Genomic DNA, 18,363 nt, shown 5'->3' with positions numbered 1-18,363 from the left:
AGCTATTAATCTTAATGCTAATGTCAGCTAGCAAGGGCTCTAGGTATATGTTAGCACATGAATCTTACCGACCCGAGGGACTTAGTGCCCTGACACGAGGGCGCTTACGCCCTAGTGCCTCCAAGTGCTTTCGTTTCAGGTTTTGACGGCAAATGTCAAAATAATTAGTGGGTTTGGCCTCACTGCCAAAAATTATTTTTCCTTAATGCAAGCGGGCAACTAAGTTAGGGTCGCTAAAATAGGACCGCAAAACTTAGGATTCCACTTTTGCACGTGCCTCCATGTTTTAGCGACCAAAAAATTCGTACCCTGGGTTCTCTAATAAACTTTGAGAACCTAATGCACTAAAATTTAATGACCGGACTTTCCAGTTAATCCCGTTTCATTTCATTTTGTTCTTTTAACATTGATGGTATTCACTGCATTGCGAAATTGAAACAATTAAAAATCCATTCAGTTGAAACAGTGAGTAAAGTAATTCGCGGGTGAAACCTGAAAATCGTGAATTATGTAAAGCAAAAAACGTGCTCAAAAAGTAAAACGAATTTAAAAAAGAGAGCAGCTAAATAATAGGAATCGAGAGGCTGACGGAAGCTTTAAAAATTTTTCAAAAGAAACAGCTGGGGAATTCAATGAAACAATTATAACATTTTAACGGCACGAACAACAAACACAAATTACCAAAACGTTGAACAATACCCCGAATTGAAAACTACTTTTGGATCCGCTTTGGAAATTCTTCCGACTTCTTTGTTCCTACCCACTTTAGTTGGGGAGGAACTATATACTCAGTCTTTTTTCAGTCAATTTTCGCCGATTGATATATCCATCGTACAGGATTGAGAGTGATATCATTAAAGCTTGTCAAGCGTAGAATTTCAAACTCGAAAGACTTTCTTCAATTTCAGATTTTCCCAGGAGTTTAAGAGGCTTAAAGGTTTGTGAACATTAGCCTAATTTTTGTTGTTTTGTCCACATTTTTCCGTAATTTTTGCTTGAACTTTGATCAAATTTTGCTAAAATATAATAAAATTGTTTACGATAATCTAATTAGTTTACGTTTAAAGATAGAAAAGAGTTGGTGAATTGTTTGAACCAACTGTTTTGGCGACATTTTTGGAAATTCAGCACTTTTTCTTTTTTTCATAAACCAATGGCATCAAACATTCCTTTTTGGCCCACTTTGTCCAGCTTGACCGGTGGTACAGACATAAAAAAACTGCCGACAAAATCTTCCCTTGATCAGATATGAGCTCACTGTACCTCCGATTCCTACAAAAATCTTCTGGAAATAACGTTTTTGCAGTGTTCCGCTAATTTCAACTGATACTTATTTTATAAAAAAAAACGGCTCATTTTTGATATGATAATTTTCGTTGGCCAAAATTGTTTTTGCATTTTTTGAATCCGAATTACAAGAATCGTTTTTCTCTGAAAGGTTCAATCAATAAGAGGTCCCTTTATGTTCAAATAAGGTCCAATGAAAGAGTATTGCGCTATTTTAGAAACTATCTTATGCTTGAATGGATACATATCCTTTTTCGGTAATATAACTCGACAAGAATCCAAAATTCGAAATTCATTTCAGATATAATGACTTTTGGGTAACATTTGGTACATTTTTTTGGAACAAGGAGGAGCAGTTTTGGTCCAATTGTGGAACTTTATAGTTCAGAAATTATCTGGACTGTAATGGGGCGCTGTATATATTCTTTAAAACACAAGCTTTTTTGTTTTTTTTACATTAGTTTCCGCCCAGAATAAATTCAAATTAAAACTCAATTAATGACTGCAATTTTTACGTGCAAAGGCAGGCGAATAAACATAATTGACGATTTCAGCGAATAGCACATGCATATAGTTTTTTGGATTCAACGCCGTTTGCACAAAAAAGTTCGCGAACTTTTGAATTGTGTTAATGCGCTATCTTTTGAATTATTATCACCAAGGAAATGTACAATTGGTTTCCTAAGCAGTTACAAGCAAGCTAAACTAGTTACCAAGTTTCAGTTGAAAGCTTGTGGCTGTAATATCTCACGGTTTTTTAAAAAATTTCAATAAAAATAGTGGTTTTTAATGATTTGTCACTTTCAACCTATTTTCTGCAACAGTTTAGAGATTACTTCTTTTTATTTAAAATCGCTTTTTTGGCATTGATACTATCAATTTTCATATATTTTTTTATTTCTTGACATATTCCAGTTTTGGGAGCTCTTTTTTGCTGCTTCGTCCCATCATCACATTAATGGCACATAAATGCCAAGTCGCATATCACACTAATGGTGTTGAAATAAGTCGGAACTGATTATATTCCTTACTTTCAGTGAATAGATTTTAATCTTCTAGCCGTTTCCGTTTCCTCGCGAAATTGCAATGACGTTTATTTCTGTCTGTATTTGTTCTTTTTGGTAGTCGTATGAGATTATGGATGAAAATAGAGCTCAAGAGTTGCTTTCCGGACTTTGTTTTCAAAAAGAGTAAACGTATTCTTTAACTTGCCCCTTTTTGTTTTCTGTCTACTTGTTAATTAGTCTCAATAAAGAAACTTTCCATATCTTTTCTGGTGAAATCCAAGCCATTTGGCTCAGTTTAATTTTTATTTAATGCTATTTTGATTTTTTCACTAAATGTTTTTAAAAAAATGGATAAAATGGAGTATTGGTCGTCACTAATGCTTGTTGTCTTTATTGGATTTTGATTGTCTTGTCTCTTACTCTCCTTAATGGCAATCATCGGTCCTCTAATGAGTTGTTATTTTATTTGTATAGTGGTTTCAGCTAAAGCCATTTATTAAATGGATACAATTATTTTCGAACGGTAATTGATTTTCTGAAAGTTTTCTATATCTGCATTTGGTGGACAAATCTGTCAAAAATGCAGCTGAGAGGGGTCGGAATTTAATGTGCAAACGCATATTACCGAGCCTCTTTGTTCATTAATTTAAATTGACATGTTACCGAAAATGTACCTAGATTAACAAATACAGGAATATCTTTCTTTTTCACAATTCTATCTTCACAAGGCAAACAACAGCAAATACTCGACTTGCCTAACATTGAGACAAAAACCTAAGACTTTGAATTTTAAGTCTTCAATTATTTCGGATCAGATAGCCCGCGTACTAAATTTGAAAGCTGGCGATTTTTCTGCAATTATTACACAAATACGGCTGCCAAGAACAGTTATCTTTGCATTGAACAAACAGATGGTTTAAGCTAGCAAAACCGGAATTGATAGCATAATCTCTAACACATTTCCTTTAAGGACCACTTAACTTCGTTCCACCGCCCTTAGATATCAAAGAGAAGTCTGAGAGGAAACAATAGGCTGGGGATCCAGTTTGTCAAACTAAAAATATAACACTAGAAAAGCCGAAACTGAAATTTTTTCATGAAGTTTCAGCGAGGTTCTCCCGAAACTGGACTCACCTTATTTTTCAAGAAGCGTGTAAATCAATAGCGAAAACAAAGTTCTGATTTAAGCTCTGCTTCAAAATTTTTTTGTGGATCTGGTATATTTTTCATAGTGGAAAATAATTGAATATTTTTACGATTTAAAACATCTAGGATATGAAACGTAAATTTACATTTATACAGTATATTTACAAATTTTTTAGCCTAACTTCTATCATTTCAACACAGTTTACTGTAAATTTCATGGTACAATTTACAATCAACTTTACATTAAGATTTGAACATGACGATAAAGAAAAAATATAGAGCATAGATTTGTACAGAGCAGCTTTATAGCCAAGACAACTAACATATGAGACAATTATATTTTTTTACAAGTTTGTAACATTATACACTAAGAATGCTTTCTAGAGGTTCAAATTGACTGATGGAGAAATATCACACCATTCTGCGGGTCTGGATCCTGGTCCTGAAAAAGGAAGCCCTTTAAACAGCTTCAATTCTTCAGATTCGAAAAAGCTGCAAATTATGATGAGAGTGAATTTCTATCAAGAGTTTCTCCGGATTTTGCAACAATGAATGATCTACAGTTCTTTTAAAGCTCTGCATGAGTGTTAGCCAACTTTGAGTTATACCAAAAATTATTCAGAACTGTGTTCAAGTATGGCGATATTTTATTAAAGTAAGTGATCCTTTATTGAAAAGACCTCAGAATCAACCATTAAGAGTTTTGATTTACCCACATTTGAAGCCCAAATTTTAAACCTTCTCACCAAAGTTTTATTACAAATTGTAAAAAAAGTGTAAATTATCAAGAAATCACATAAACAGCTGGAAACTAGTTTCAAACTTATGACATGACATTGCACGCTCAGTCTACTGGTGAGAAATAATTGATGAGATAAGAAACGAAAGTCGAGTCAAACTATGCGACAGTCACACACAAACTCTCGATCAATCAGAGGTGGTTAGTTATGTGTGTGCAATAAATAAACAGCTGAGTTATTACTTATTTAGTGAAGCGTCCAAACAGGCCCTGAAATAAACAATAAACAGCCATTAGAAACGCAGTTCACTTATTTTCAGCTAAAAAGTAAACAGATATAAGCAAAGCGTGCCAACTGACCATGACTACCTATTTTCCAACTGTCTGAAAACGAAAATAGAATGGGTATAAAAGAGCTATATAAACATGTAATCATATAGAAGTTTTTCATTTTCTTTCACTTTTCTACCATCTTCCAGCTTTCGTATCCAGCATGAAACACAAAAGCATAAAAACAAAAGATATTTCGACTGGTGAATGCAAAAAAAAACAATTAATGGCCAGTTCAAACGCAAATAAAGTCAAATCGCATCATCAGAATATAAAGTAAAATACAAAACCCAACGATCTCAAATCCGCCTTAAATTCGGTGAAATTTTTAGCAGTTTTTTCTACAACATGAAGCGCAAATTTCAAATATAGCTGGCAGATTGCCAGAAAATAGCCACAATAGCTTCGTAGATCTGCAGTCTCAAAAAAACACAGAAAAAAAGAGACCAAAAAAAGTTTTTGCTGCCTCTATTAGCTGCTCTCAAATAACCTTCATTTGGAGTGACACACACTCATTTGACCTTATATCTTTGAATTAAAGTAAATAAAAGTCAATTTCAAAGTGAGGAAGTCATTTTTGAGAGTGAGGTAGGTAAGTCAAGTGTGACAAAAAATTTAATCACGCGAATGAACAAAAAAACTCGCTTCACTAAGACCGAAAAATGACGTCTCACGCTCACTTCAGTTGAAATTGCATGAAAGAATGAACAAAAAGCAGACTTGAAGTGTTTGGGACGTCATATGGTCGTAACAAAAAATCTTGACGACGAAATAAAAACATAGCAGGACAAGTCCTGACACACAAAAAATCGAAAAAACAGTAAACATCGAAGTGAAATTGCCGCATGTGAACAAAAAACCACTAGCGAGAAAACGAAATTTTGTTCAAACACCATTTTCTCGCTCTACTTAAAAATTAGAGCGAAAAAAGTTCACGCCGCAAAATCACTCGCTTTTTCGCTCCAATTCCTGTTTCGGCGTGACCAAAATCACTACTCCGATTTGACTTCAAAAATCATGAAAATGTGTGAACGATCAAATAAAGACAGCGCCCCAATAGAATTCAAATTCTTTGAATTGTAAAAAACCAAGAGAAGGCCAATAATAGCTTCAGCTATTGCTTCGCGGCTATTAAACATAACCGACTAATGTCGGAAGAATTGCTCTCGAAGGACAGGCCAGGGCAATTAAATTTAGGGAAGTTGCATTGAAACTTCTTCATGGGCACAAAAACTCCGCCCTCATAGGGGTTCGTACCAGTGCCCTGCAGGATAACCGTCTTTAACCAACATTTTAACCACTCAGCTACAAAAACTTCGATGTTCATCCGCTCATAATCGCTTTTATATAGCAACAAACAAAAAGAGCAAAAATCACTCCAAATGAAGTAAAGCGTGAAAAGTCACTGAACAAGTCATAGAATGTCCCAGAACAAAAGCACAAAAATGGTTGAGCAAAATTGTGCATAATAAAGACTATCAAGTTAACAATAATTGCTTCCATCTTCGTTCGAGAGCAAGTTAAAAAGTTAGGATGAAAAAGATTGAGGTTAGATGCTGAAAATTGTGAATGAGAGCGATTTAGATTACGCAAAAATCAGAACGCTAAGGGCAAAAAATCAATAAAAAGGTCATACCAGTCACTCAAAGAAAAGAAGACAAAAAATATACTGAACGGCAAAAGACTATGTTTTCTCTGGTTACATTTTTTTGCGTTTTCAGCGGTTATTCTGTTTACTCGTAGCTAAAATTTTTCACCGGTACTTACACAGCGATTTTTGTCTACTGCTTACTTTTTCTTCTAATTGAAACAAAGCAATATTACCAAGTGTTGAAATATGCTGAACAGCAACAGTTAGCTAGCAACCGATAGTTTTATGAGAAAAACTTTTTGAGTCAATAATACTCTAACTTAAAATCCATTTAAAAAAACAATTTTAACACCATTGATAACCTTACATTAGTCTTCATGTCTATAAACTCCATCCAAGTTTCACAGTAAAATTAAAGTTCTGACATGATCACATTGGTTTACATCTTTCCCCAAAAGTGGATGTGGCCGACTGGTGCTTGCTTTTGGGAGCGGAAAGTGACATTAAAACATTACCATTGGGTGTATGTTATTAATTAGGGTTTCTTATACACCAAGGAAGTGATTTAAGGCTGGTAAATGTGAATCAAATAATCTGTTTCTGCCAGAAAACACTGCTTATAACCCCAACAACGCTGCGTTTTATGTATCACGTAAATTCTAATATAATATGCAATAAACGGTGGAAATTATGAGGCCTACTAAGCTCAGGCGGAAAAAGAAAATAACAAGACCAATTTACATCTGACTTTTAACAGTAGTAACCAAGTTCAACTGCTTAATGATTTGATCCGTCAGAGGCGAAAACAATCCAACAAAAACGCATGAAACCAGATACATATCCCCAGAATTCTTCAGGGATTAAAATATTCTAACGTCAGTCTCATCACAACATGCTTAAAAAACTGAGCAAAACTAGCATTACTGCAGGGTAGATCAAAAATCGAACAATTTAGGAGATGAAAACGTTATTGGAGCTCAGTATGAACCACGTGCTTTTTTAGACTAAAAAAGTGTAACAGCCAGATTGCAAGAAAATAGCTGCGACAGCTCTGTAGAACTCTAATCACAACATATCAATGAAAAGATAGGGAAAAATTCTTTTTCACGCTAGTGGTTTTTGTCCACATGTGGTAGTTTCTCTTCGAATTTCACTGTTTTGTTTCGAATTTTGATATTTTTCCAAACTAATTTTCCAATCTAATCATAGTACTTTAGTTCTATTTGTTTATTAAGTATATGAAAATTTTTTGAATTTTAACTCGACTTGTCAAGCTTTTTTTAATTGATCCCTATTTTAACAACCATTTGTCTTCCCTATTTTAACAACCATTTACTTGATCAAATTGAAGTCTAAATTGAGAAAAGGAAATTGAACATGGTTTATAGGTGCTTTAAATAAAAGCCATATCACTTGTAACACATGAATGTTCAAAATTTCAATAGGATAACTTGAAATAAGAATATCGTTTTGTGAATGAGTAGTTTATTACCTGAGTCTTGGTAAAATTTTTACAGCCTATTTTGCGATTTATTGACTATGTTTTCTCTGGTTATATGTTTTTGTGTGTTTTAAGCGAGCATTTTTTACTCGCAGCTGAAATTTTTAACCGCTACTTGGTTAGCCTTTTTGTCTATTGTTTACATTTTCTAATTTATCACTCTGAAACGAAGCAATATTACAATTGTTTAATTATACTGGACGGCAACAACAGTAAGTTAGCACCCGCTAGTTTAAGGAAGTAAAAATTCACTTTTTGAGGCAATATTACTCCAATATAAAATTATTGAAAATCAATAATCGAAAATCATCTTTAAACCATTGATCCTCTGCACTAGTACTCTCGCCTACCTATGCCAGAAAAAACGCAATATGCATTTACCATGAATCCCAATGTAACGTTGATGAACTTCAGCCAAGTTTCACAGTAAGCAAGAAAGTTGTCATAAAATCAGTGAAAGATGTTATATGTTTTCAGGTTTGTTAATTTGAAGCTAAGTTTGCTCTTGTGTTGAAAATTAGATAGAGAAATGATATGAATCAATTGTGACAAGTAACAACTTTTTGTAGCAAGTTTCTTTAATATGAAACGTGAATTGAGTTCAGAAACTTCACCTTGGGATTGGAGTAAGTGCGTTATATCTGAGTCTCATATGTGGACGAGAGGACTAGCGTAGGGGTCAATCTTGTAAAAATTAATTCCGACAATTCAAAGTTGGAATAAAATTTTTACTTCATAAAACTAGCGGGTACCAACTTACTTTTGTCTTCCAGTGCATTTCAATAATTGCTAGTACTGCTGTGTTTCAGAGCGATAAACTAGGAAAATTAGGAAATGGACAAAACACGCCGTCTAAGTACCTGTAAAAAAATTTCAACTGCGAGTTAAATAATACTCGCTAAAAAACACAGAAAATTATAACAACAGAAAACATAGCCGGCGAAAGCCAGTCAATAAACCGCAAAATAGGCTGTTGAAGCCCACGAGTTTCAAAATAACTCATCCACACAAAGGACAAAAATTGTTCAGAATACGAGATTCACATTTCAAGTTATCTTGAGTTTCGAAAAAAAAATTCGGACACAAAAGTTTTTTAAGTGATATAGCCTTTTAGTCAAAACGACTATAAACTATATTCAAATTCATTTAGATCACCTCAAATTAGACTTCTTGGCTCGTCATGTTGTTGTTGTAGCTGTCACATAGAGCTGCAATTCGCAATTAATTTTGGCGCGATACAGGCGCTTATTGCCGTTTCTAACTGGTACCTAGTTGCATTTAAATCATAATAAAAATAGATATATTAGTAAAAGTGTGTGACTGCCTATCCACGACTTGCTTGTGGGGCGGCGACTTTTCTACATCTACGCCATGGTGAATGACATGCGGTCCCCTGGTTAGGGCGACCAGGAGGATCATCGTCAACATCAGGGGAAAGGGGCAATAAGGCGGATTATTCTGTGCAGTGTGGTCGTGTAGGACTGATGGATGGTATTACATCCAGCCATATGGCTAGCTCTATTGGTCTTTCCACAGGTCAATCACTTTCACGTCCGTAGTGTTCTTACTGCAGTTGAAAATGTGGTTTACGTCATGTGGTGCGACATCACATTTGGGACAGCGGTAATCAATATTGTCACAGATCTTACTCAAGTAAGAGTTTCGCAGGGTACAGTATCCAGTTCTCAGTTGTGCTAATTGGATACATGCAATTCGTGGCAGCGTTTGTTCAAACTCGGCTCGTCATCAAATAAATGACCATTAAAACAGGGAACGCGACCAATAGGAAACGCAAAGTGAAAATCGAAAAAGTGAAAATCGAAAAATTTCGCATGTGAACAAAAAACCACTAGCAAGAAAAAGAATTTTTCTCAATGTTTTCATCAACATTTTGTGACTAGAATTCCGCAGGAACAAAATAGTGGTTCAAAACAAGCTCCAACAACATCATTTCGATCTCCTAAATTGTTCGATTTTTGAGTTGCACTGCATCAATGCTGATTCTGGTCAATTTAATTAGTATATTATGTTAAGACTGGAGTGAAGCTATTATTACCCCAAAAACTTCTGTGGCATATAATGTTACTGGCTTCATGCGTTTTCATTTGCTTGTTTTCTCTGACGGTTCTACTCATTAAGCAGTTAAACTTGGTTACTACTGCTAAAAGTCACATATAAATCCATCTCTTGATCTTTTCTTGTTCCGCCTGAGCTTAGTAGGCCTCAAAATTTTGCGCCCCTTGTTGCACTTGCTATTCTTTTTGAAATTACGTGATACATAAAATGCAGCGTTGTTGGGGTTATAAGCAGCGTTTTTGAGCAGAAACAGATTATTTGATTCACATTTAATGAACTTAAAACATAAACCGACTAATGTCGGAAGAATTGCTCTCGAACAACAGGCGGGTGGAAAAACATTTGACAACGCAGGGATTCGAATCCCTCCCGCTCCCTAACCAGCAGCACTGCCCACTCGGCTATCAGGCCCGTCTTATTGCTATGCTACAACCGATTTTATATTAGCAACAAGCTTTCCTTCGGAGTGAGAGCAATAGATATCACTCAAAAATGAAGAACGAAAGCGTGAAAAAGTCACTTGAGAAGATTAAAAAAAGTTCTAGAAGAAAAGCTCAAAAACAGTCAAGCGAAAAGAAGTCAAGCGAAGAAAATTTGCATAAAAAAGACCAACACGTTTACAATAATTGCTATGAACTTTGTTCAAGAGCAATTAATCACTTCAGTGGTCTATACTAAACCCTAGTTAAAAACATACGCCAAATGCGAACATTTTAAATTCACCAGCCCCTCCCACATGCAAGCAACAATTGGCCGCATCCGCCAACCGTCCAAATTTTTCAGAGCTATTCATCGAACTTCATTCGGTTGAGTATGGTTTTATAATAGCCGCCAAGAGATAGTGCCGCTATTACTGGACTCATTTTTTTTACAATTCAAGGAATTGTAACGCCTCAAAGAATTAGAAGTGTATTGGAGCACTATGTTTTTTAATAAAGTTAAATCACTTCCGTGGTGCATAAAATCCTAATTAATAGCATATACCCAATGAAAATATTTTAAAGTCACTTTACCCTTCCACATGCAAGCACCAATTGCCCACATCCGCTTTTTTACAACTGTTTTTTACAACTCTTATAACTCGAAGAATTTGATTCGCATTGGAGTCTTTCTTATTGGAGTTCAATTTTATTGGAATAAATTTTTAAAGCAGGAGATGAAACTAGTGATAAAATTTTGTATGCTGATTCAAAATTCCGGAGTGGAGCAAAAAAAGTGGTTTTTTGTTCATGCCGCTGTTATTTGTTCATCCCTCGAATTAATCCGATGTAAAGTTAGCGAGCTCCATCCAAGTTTCACAGTAAAAAAAGTTTTCACAAAATGTGAAATGTTTTCAGGTTTTCAACCAAAGCTAAATTTAGACTTGTGTTAGCATCAGAGAGAGAGAGAGAGAGAGAGAGAGAGAGAGAGAGAGAAAGAGAGAGAGAGAGAGAGCGAGAGAGAGATATGCGAACCAATTGTAATCATGTAACAATTTTCCTTCGACTGTGAAACTTGAATTGATTCCACTAACTTTACATTGAAGATCTATGGTGTAAAAATTGTTTTCGAAAATTGATTTGAAGTTGGAAAGATGTTACCTCAAAAAGGAAAACTTTACATCATCATACAACTAGCGGGTGTTGATTCATTTCTGCCGTTCAGTATAACCATTTCTGCCGTTCAGAAATTATAACCAGAGAAAACATAGCCATCAGATTGCCGCTCAATAAACCGCAAAATAGGTTGTTGAGACCCGCGAGTTTTTAAAATTTTACCAAGACTGAGGACAAAAAACTATTGCGATTCAATACGAGAATTGCATTTCAAGTCAGCCTGATTTTCGAATCAAAGTTCGAACTCTAATATCTTTCAAGTGATATAGCCTTATAATTAAAACCTAAAATTTATTCAATTTCATTTACTTTTTCAAAATTTAGACTTAAAAAGTGAGAGCAGAAGTCATTTTATTGATTGAGGCAAGTCATGTATTCTCAAAAAACTTATCACCGATTGACCTAAACAGCGTGCGGTAACAAATGACATCAAGCACACAAATTCAGCTGCAGAGTGAAAAAGTATCCAAAAAAGCACGTCGATTTCTTGGCGCATGATCAAATAAGGGATCGTACTAATTGGGAAGATGAACAATTAAAAAGCAGTACAAGTCTTGAACTCACATTCAAAGAATTTTCATAGACTGAAAAAAACAAATAGACCTATTACGGATAAATGAATGGATTGAAAAATCATTTTTGACAAAAACTAGATTAAACAACTCGAGAAAAAACGGTGCAAATCGAGAAACAATTGTCGCATGCGAACCCAAAGTACCACTAGCAAGAAAACGATTTTTGTTCAAAAGACGTTTTCTCACTGCCACACAACTGGAGTAGAAAAATATCCTACCACATGTTTATTGTTCCACTTCCTCTTTCGGCCTTACCAAAACCACAGCTTGCATTTGACTTTAAAAACCATCAAAATAAGTAAACATATCTCAAAAAACAAAGCAATAAGAGTTCCTGAAACGACTAGAAGCACCATCTGTACAAAAAAGTACTACCCCTTTAAAAGAAACCAGTACCTAGCAACACTCACTAAAATCAAAGAATTATTTGATGTCACTTTATGAAAATAAGCTCTTGATTAACTTGAAAGATTCATTAATTTTATTTATATTACAAGTGCACATAAAGCACAAAAAAGTTCCTTTAGTAAATAACAAATCTATAATTCTCGCAAAACAATAAGCAAATCATAAACAGCTAAGAAAGTTGTCTAAGACTGTAGACAAAAAAAACCGAAAAACTGCGAAAAGTTAAGCATGATAGTTTAAAATTCTCTATATTTTGACATATTTCTGCAAAAAAAGTTTTATACCCACAGAACTGTACTCAATTGGTATCTAAAAAATTCCTAATTACTCAGCCTTTTTTTTCCAAATTCCACTTAAGGCAGTAAAACAGTCGAAAAGGCTAACATTCTGCTAAAAATCAGCAAAATACCCAGCAAACTCCAAATTAGAAGAACATAGCTGGCAGATTGCCAGAAAATAGCCGCAATAGATTCGTATATCGGCAGTTTAAAAAAGACAGTAAAAAAGACAGACCAAAAAAATTCGTCTTTTCATTGAAGGCTGATCTGTTATATTTTGATTAAAAATCTGTATAAGTTATTGCTGCCTCTATTAGCTGATCTCAAATAACCTTAATTTAGAGTGACACACACCCATTTGACCTTATCTCTTTGAATTAAAGTAAATAAAAGTCAATTTCAAAGTGATGAAATCATTTTTGAGAGTGAGGTAAGTCAAGTGTGACCAAAAATTTAATTACGCACATGAACAAAAAAACTCGCTCCACTAAGAGCGAAAAATGACGTCACACATGCAATTCAGTTGAAATTGCATGAATGAATGAACAAAAAGTGGCTGTGATATCATATGATCGTAACAAAAATCACGCCGACGAAATAAAAAAAAACAAGAGAAGGCCAATAATAGCCCCAGCTATCGCTGTGCGGCTATTAAACATACTAACTACCAGGAACCTTCAAACCGCAATCAAAACAAGCCTAAAATTAATACAATAACATAAATGGGCTAACGCTGGACGCGTTGCTCTCGAACGACCAGCGAGACAAACGATTTAGAAGGGGTCATAGGCTACCGAAAATTTTATGGTGCAAAAATTCTGACTGCTGAAGGGTTGCAACCACAGATCGGAGTCGAGAACATTAGCCGCTACAGTACACGGGCTAAGTACTGTCATCACTCAAAATAGGTTTTATTTTATCAATACACTTATTTTCAGAATGCGTGGAATTCAAATCACTCAAACAAATCAAAAAGTCAGGCGTGAAAAATCACTCACGAATTGAACTCAAACGAACTGTCTAGAAAAACCGCTCAAGCATAAATTTTGCATTAAAAACACGCTTAGAGCTATTAATCAAACATAACCCAATAACACCGGGCACATTGCTCTGAAAGGACTGGCGAGCGGTTGGCTTCTTCAGTAGATAGCTACGGTTTAGGGAGGCCAGCATTAGCTTAATTGAAGAAACATGTGTCGAGCGCGGCGAGCGGGAGGGGCGTCGAGCGCGCTGGATTACGGATGGAACGATGTGTAAGGGGTGTCAGAATGTAAGAGGTGTAACGATGTAATGTGTAACTAAAAAGGCTCTCAGATAACTGCTCAGAAAATTAATGCCTTCATGCGTTACCAGTTTATCCGTTTCTCAGGACAAAAAGTCACAAAATTTATTGGTGAGTCGAAAAATTGGTAGAACAAAGATTTCAAAAAAGATCAGCTAAAAATTTTTGTTTGCGAGCAATTAACAAGCCTTTAAGATTTTCAATTGCTACCTTTTTCTTGGAGGGAGTGATTTCTTCTTCCTCGTCATCATCAATGGATCCCTTGTCATCCTTGATTGTCACTTTCTTCTTTGCCTTCTTAGAACTTGACTCTGAACAAAATGTACATTTTAACATTTAGAGATAGGAATCAGGCCGCTCTTGAATCAAGGCATTACTCAATTTGAATTTACAATAATCGTTATTAATTCAACATTAATTTCTTACAAAAAAGTCGCCCCGAGAAATTCGTCCCCTTCAACAAAAATTTGCAGGTAAAGATTAACTATTAAGGCACTTCACCAGATAACTTGTTTATTGGGTTCATTTATTGGGTTGTATTTGACAACGCTCCAGTTGAAAAGGTCGAATCAAAACTATCCACAAATGCGACGGATAATATTTTTATACTTACTTTCATCAGGCGACTCATCATCTTTCCCTTTGTCTTTTTTCTCTTTCTCTTTCTCCTTTTCCTTATCTTTCTTTCCATCTTTATCTTTCTCTTTTTCCTTGTCTTTCTTTCCATCTTTCTCCTTCTCTTTTCCCTTCTTGTCTTTTTCTTTCTTCCCATCCTTCTTTTTCTTTTTCGAGTCCTCCTCGTCTGATGCTCCCAATTCCTCCTCGCCACTCACATCTTCCAGGTCTGAGTAGATTTCTAAACAAAACATAACCGACTAACGTCGGGCGCATTGCTCTCAAACGACCGGCGAGCGGTTGGCTTTGTCAGCAGCTAGCCACGGTTTGGTGAGGCTAGCTTTAATTTAATTGGGTCAGACTAAAAATTGCTCAAGCGAAAAATTGCACTAAAAAGACCTCAGGACTAATCCAGTTGTTACCGACTTGCTACAGCCTTATTAATTGATGTCTGCGGAAAATTTTCTCAATTTTTCCATGCTTCAAACAAAAAATTCGTCATCCTGGCTATAGGATTGTTTTTTTGCGAATCTTAATTTTTCTTAATTTCAAGTCCCCTCAGCAGAACATGTTGTTTTGCTTTGCTTGATTTGATCACTGAGTTGCCTGGTGAGCAATGTATCAGAACATAACCGACTAACTTCGGGCGAATTGCTCTCAAACAACCGGCGATCGGTTGGCTTCCTCAGTAGCTAGCCACGGTTTAGTGAGGCTAGCTTTAGCCTAATTAAAGGGGTGTGAGGTGAGCGCAGCGCGAGAGGCTGACAGGGGCAACGGTGGGAGGGAGTTTTTGGCTGCACGGGGCCCTTACGGCCTGAACGATTTGCAGGGGTGGGGATTGGGTGAGGCGGTGAAGTGAGAGGGGGGCTGATATGAGGGAGTGGGGGGGGGGGGGTGGTCAACCTCTAAGAACCTCCCTTCGCACCATAAGTATAAGTCTCCAAAACATTTTCTGTGAATCGCATTCTTGGAGACTAGTGAGCTGAAAGGAAGGCTGTAAGAGCACTCAATGCCCGCTGGGCGCTACCTTTTTATTTCGTTTTTGAGGACGAAAAGTAAAATGGGTCAGACCAAAAATTGGTCAAGCAAAAAATCGCGAAAAAAAGACAGACAGGACTAATAAATCTGCTACAAACTTCGTTTGCGAGCAATTAAGATTACAAAGTTTTCATCCCTGATAGTTTGACATTCAAAACCACAAGCTGTCGAATACAAAAAATATCGTTGGGAAAACAAAAGTGTGGATTCGAGTAAAAAAAAAGCTTAAAAATCACCATTGCCATCCCACTACATTAAAATCAGCCAATTTTAAACCCAGTTTAGAACTTCCTATTTCTGTTGACAAAATTATTTTCTGCAAAAATTTTTGAGAATGACGGACCAAAGAGTCTTATAAAATATTCTTAGCCTCTAAATACTCTAGCCACTCAATAAGTGCAAAGCTGGCTTATATGAAGGAAAGAAAACAGATACCTCTGGAAGTTAAATTCGCAAAACTGCAAATTCTTCCTACGTTCGTAGCTTGATAAAAGTACCAGCAACTAAGGCCAAGACCTTAACTGACAGATCTGGCAAAAATGATACCTTTCTGGCAACGATGCAAGCGCAATTAAACTGTAGATTCCGGTGCACTTTATGCAATCATTTAACGTGAAGTATCAATAATTTGTGAGTCAGCGGTGGGGCTACGAGATAATGAAATACGAACACTGCGTACGAACTAGTACATTTGGGACATTTTTTGTTCACTCTATTCCGTTCAAACAAGTGCATGTAGCCTAAGCTTTGATTCTACAAAAATTCGTTACTAAAGACGTAAGATATCTTTTAGATGCCAATTTTTGCAGCTGCTAACTAACAATTAGTCCCTTAAACCCACAATTAGAACCAACTCAATTATGTTCACAACATAGACGGAATAACGATAGAATTCGCCCTTAATTCGCCCTTAGCTGAGTTTGCTTTGTTGCTGCAAACAAAACCTCAAATAGAAACATAGCCGGCGGATTTCCGGAAAATAGACGCCGTGGACCCCGATGACGCCCGTCGGAATTGAAATAGATACAGAAAAGACGAAAAGATACACGTTAATAGCCTTTTTCGAAGTGTAAAGTGCTCTAATTTTGTGTGCAGTACCAGTTAGATTCTAAAATTACACTTAATTCATGTAAACGGTCCGTAATCGTTTAGCCCCCCAATCCTTCCCCTTGTTATTTAGTTCAAATTTATTGAGTTCATATTCATAATCACTGTAAAAGTCATATCTCTAACTTTGATTTTTCATGACTTTCAATGCCAAACCTTTTCATTCATTATTATACATGAGTTTCATCGTGCCACACTTAACTTTGATCGTAAATGCGGGTATAAACCACACCTTTGTAAGCTATTATTAAACAAGCATACAAGCTTATAGAAGAATACAGAGCAAAATAAACTCTTGAAAATCAGTCGTTGTCTCTGAAAGCGGATCAGACTAAAGAAAAGAAAATTTTGGCGCATCCTAGGTTTTAAAACCGAACCATCGACTCACAATACAGAGACAACTTAAGATTTCTGCCTTAAAACGTGCTATAGATTTTTATATCTGATATTTCTAGCACTTCAAATTTATAGGCTGTCAGGCTTTCGAAGTAAGTTACAGTTCGATGAACTTCCCCCTGCATCGTTCATTGCACTCCAAACATTATGATGCAATCCGCTCAATGCAGTTCTCTAGTCCATGCGGCTAGAGGTCCCACATTTGCTAATAAGATTGACTGGGGCCTAAGCGGGAGAGGCTGCGGGTTCTCTTTTGAATCAACGCATAGGCTTACGACGGGGATAGTCGAACATATACAAAGGTAGCAAAGCCTGATCTTTCTTAGATTATAGCACGTTCTAGTTCAGCTAAAACTCTCTGACCCTAAGTCTAGCGAAAAAGCATTAAAAAATTCAGTGTTTGATTAAGCCCTTCTTACATTCAAACAGATACTCTAGCTCATTCTGATTTACAGTTTTGCACCTGCTGACACGCAGAAGCTTTTGTGCAAAAATTTTTCTTTCTAGGCACAAAATTTTCTAAAAGGTAAAACACTATCCTCCCCAGGTTAGGGTGTTTCTCTGCGACCGTGATCAGACAAAACCCTCCCCACAACGCAAAGCGTACATAAATACTTTAATAAACAGCTTTAAAAAACAGTTTTGGTAAAACAAAAGACAACCAAACCATGGTTAGCTGTCTACAACAGCAACATAATTAGCATTCAAGTTGTTTTGGATACAAAAAAAACGATTAGTAAGCGTTCTAACAACATTTTAAGTGCTACCTATAAGTGCAGTGACTCATAACACTCATAGTGCAATAAAGTTTTTTTTGTGAAGTTCATCGTGCAACCATAAACTAAGTAACCATTAACCAATGAGACAAGCCAAAGCCATGTCAAGCAAAACCAAAACAAAGTCAACCTCGAAGGCTCAACTCATGCAACTCTTGAAGTTCAAAGTCAGTGAGTGGGAAGCAGCACAAGACCTACTCGACGAACAAATGCAACAAACAGAAACAGCAGCAGACCTTCAAGAGCTCGTTGACGAACTTCGACTGCAAAAAGCGGAGCTTGGTTGCATGTGTAACGAACTCACAGAACAACAGTTGACACAAGAAGAGTTCGACACTTGCTGAAGAATCTGCACGGAGAAATTGCAAATGGCTGAGAATCAAACAAAAAATCAGAGTACTTCATGGGTCAAACCATCTAAAGTTCATCTCTTCCGACACCTCCTCGGAAGAACCCAACAAACTACGGAGCAAGGTTGTTGTTTCAGGAACCAGACGTAAACAACCAAGCGGAATGAGACGTAAAACGCCAATGCAAAATGCAGGTGAAAACGCTGAGAGCTGGGATGAGGTGTTCAGTTCTGATGACCATGATGGTGTACCGTCCAAAAACAGTC

General features: G+C 36.2%; 1 protein-coding gene across 1 annotated transcript in view; it reads right to left on the bottom strand.

Annotated features, from left to right (window-relative positions):
- Positions 1-3,563: 3,563 nt before the first annotated feature.
- LOC142338008 (uncharacterized) overlaps positions 3,564-18,363 on the bottom strand; it is a 95,065-nt gene continuing 80,265 nt past the window's right edge. The window contains exons 22-24 of the mRNA XM_075387642.1: positions 14,429-14,671; positions 14,026-14,126; positions 3,564-3,882 (exon numbers count right to left, since the gene is read on the bottom strand). Coding sequence (XP_075243757.1) covers positions 3,829-3,882; positions 14,026-14,126; positions 14,429-14,671 — 398 coding nt within the window. The 3' untranslated portion in view covers positions 3,564-3,828. The remainder of the gene's footprint in view (positions 3,883-14,025; positions 14,127-14,428; positions 14,672-18,363) is intronic.

The sequence above is a fragment of the Convolutriloba macropyga genome, chromosome 4, assembly GCF_964194025.1.
Source record: "Convolutriloba macropyga chromosome 4, txConMacr16.3, whole genome shotgun sequence".
NCBI lineage: Eukaryota > Metazoa > Xenacoelomorpha > Acoela > Convolutidae > Convolutriloba > Convolutriloba macropyga.
This window is presented reverse-complemented; position numbering and strand designations above follow the sequence as displayed.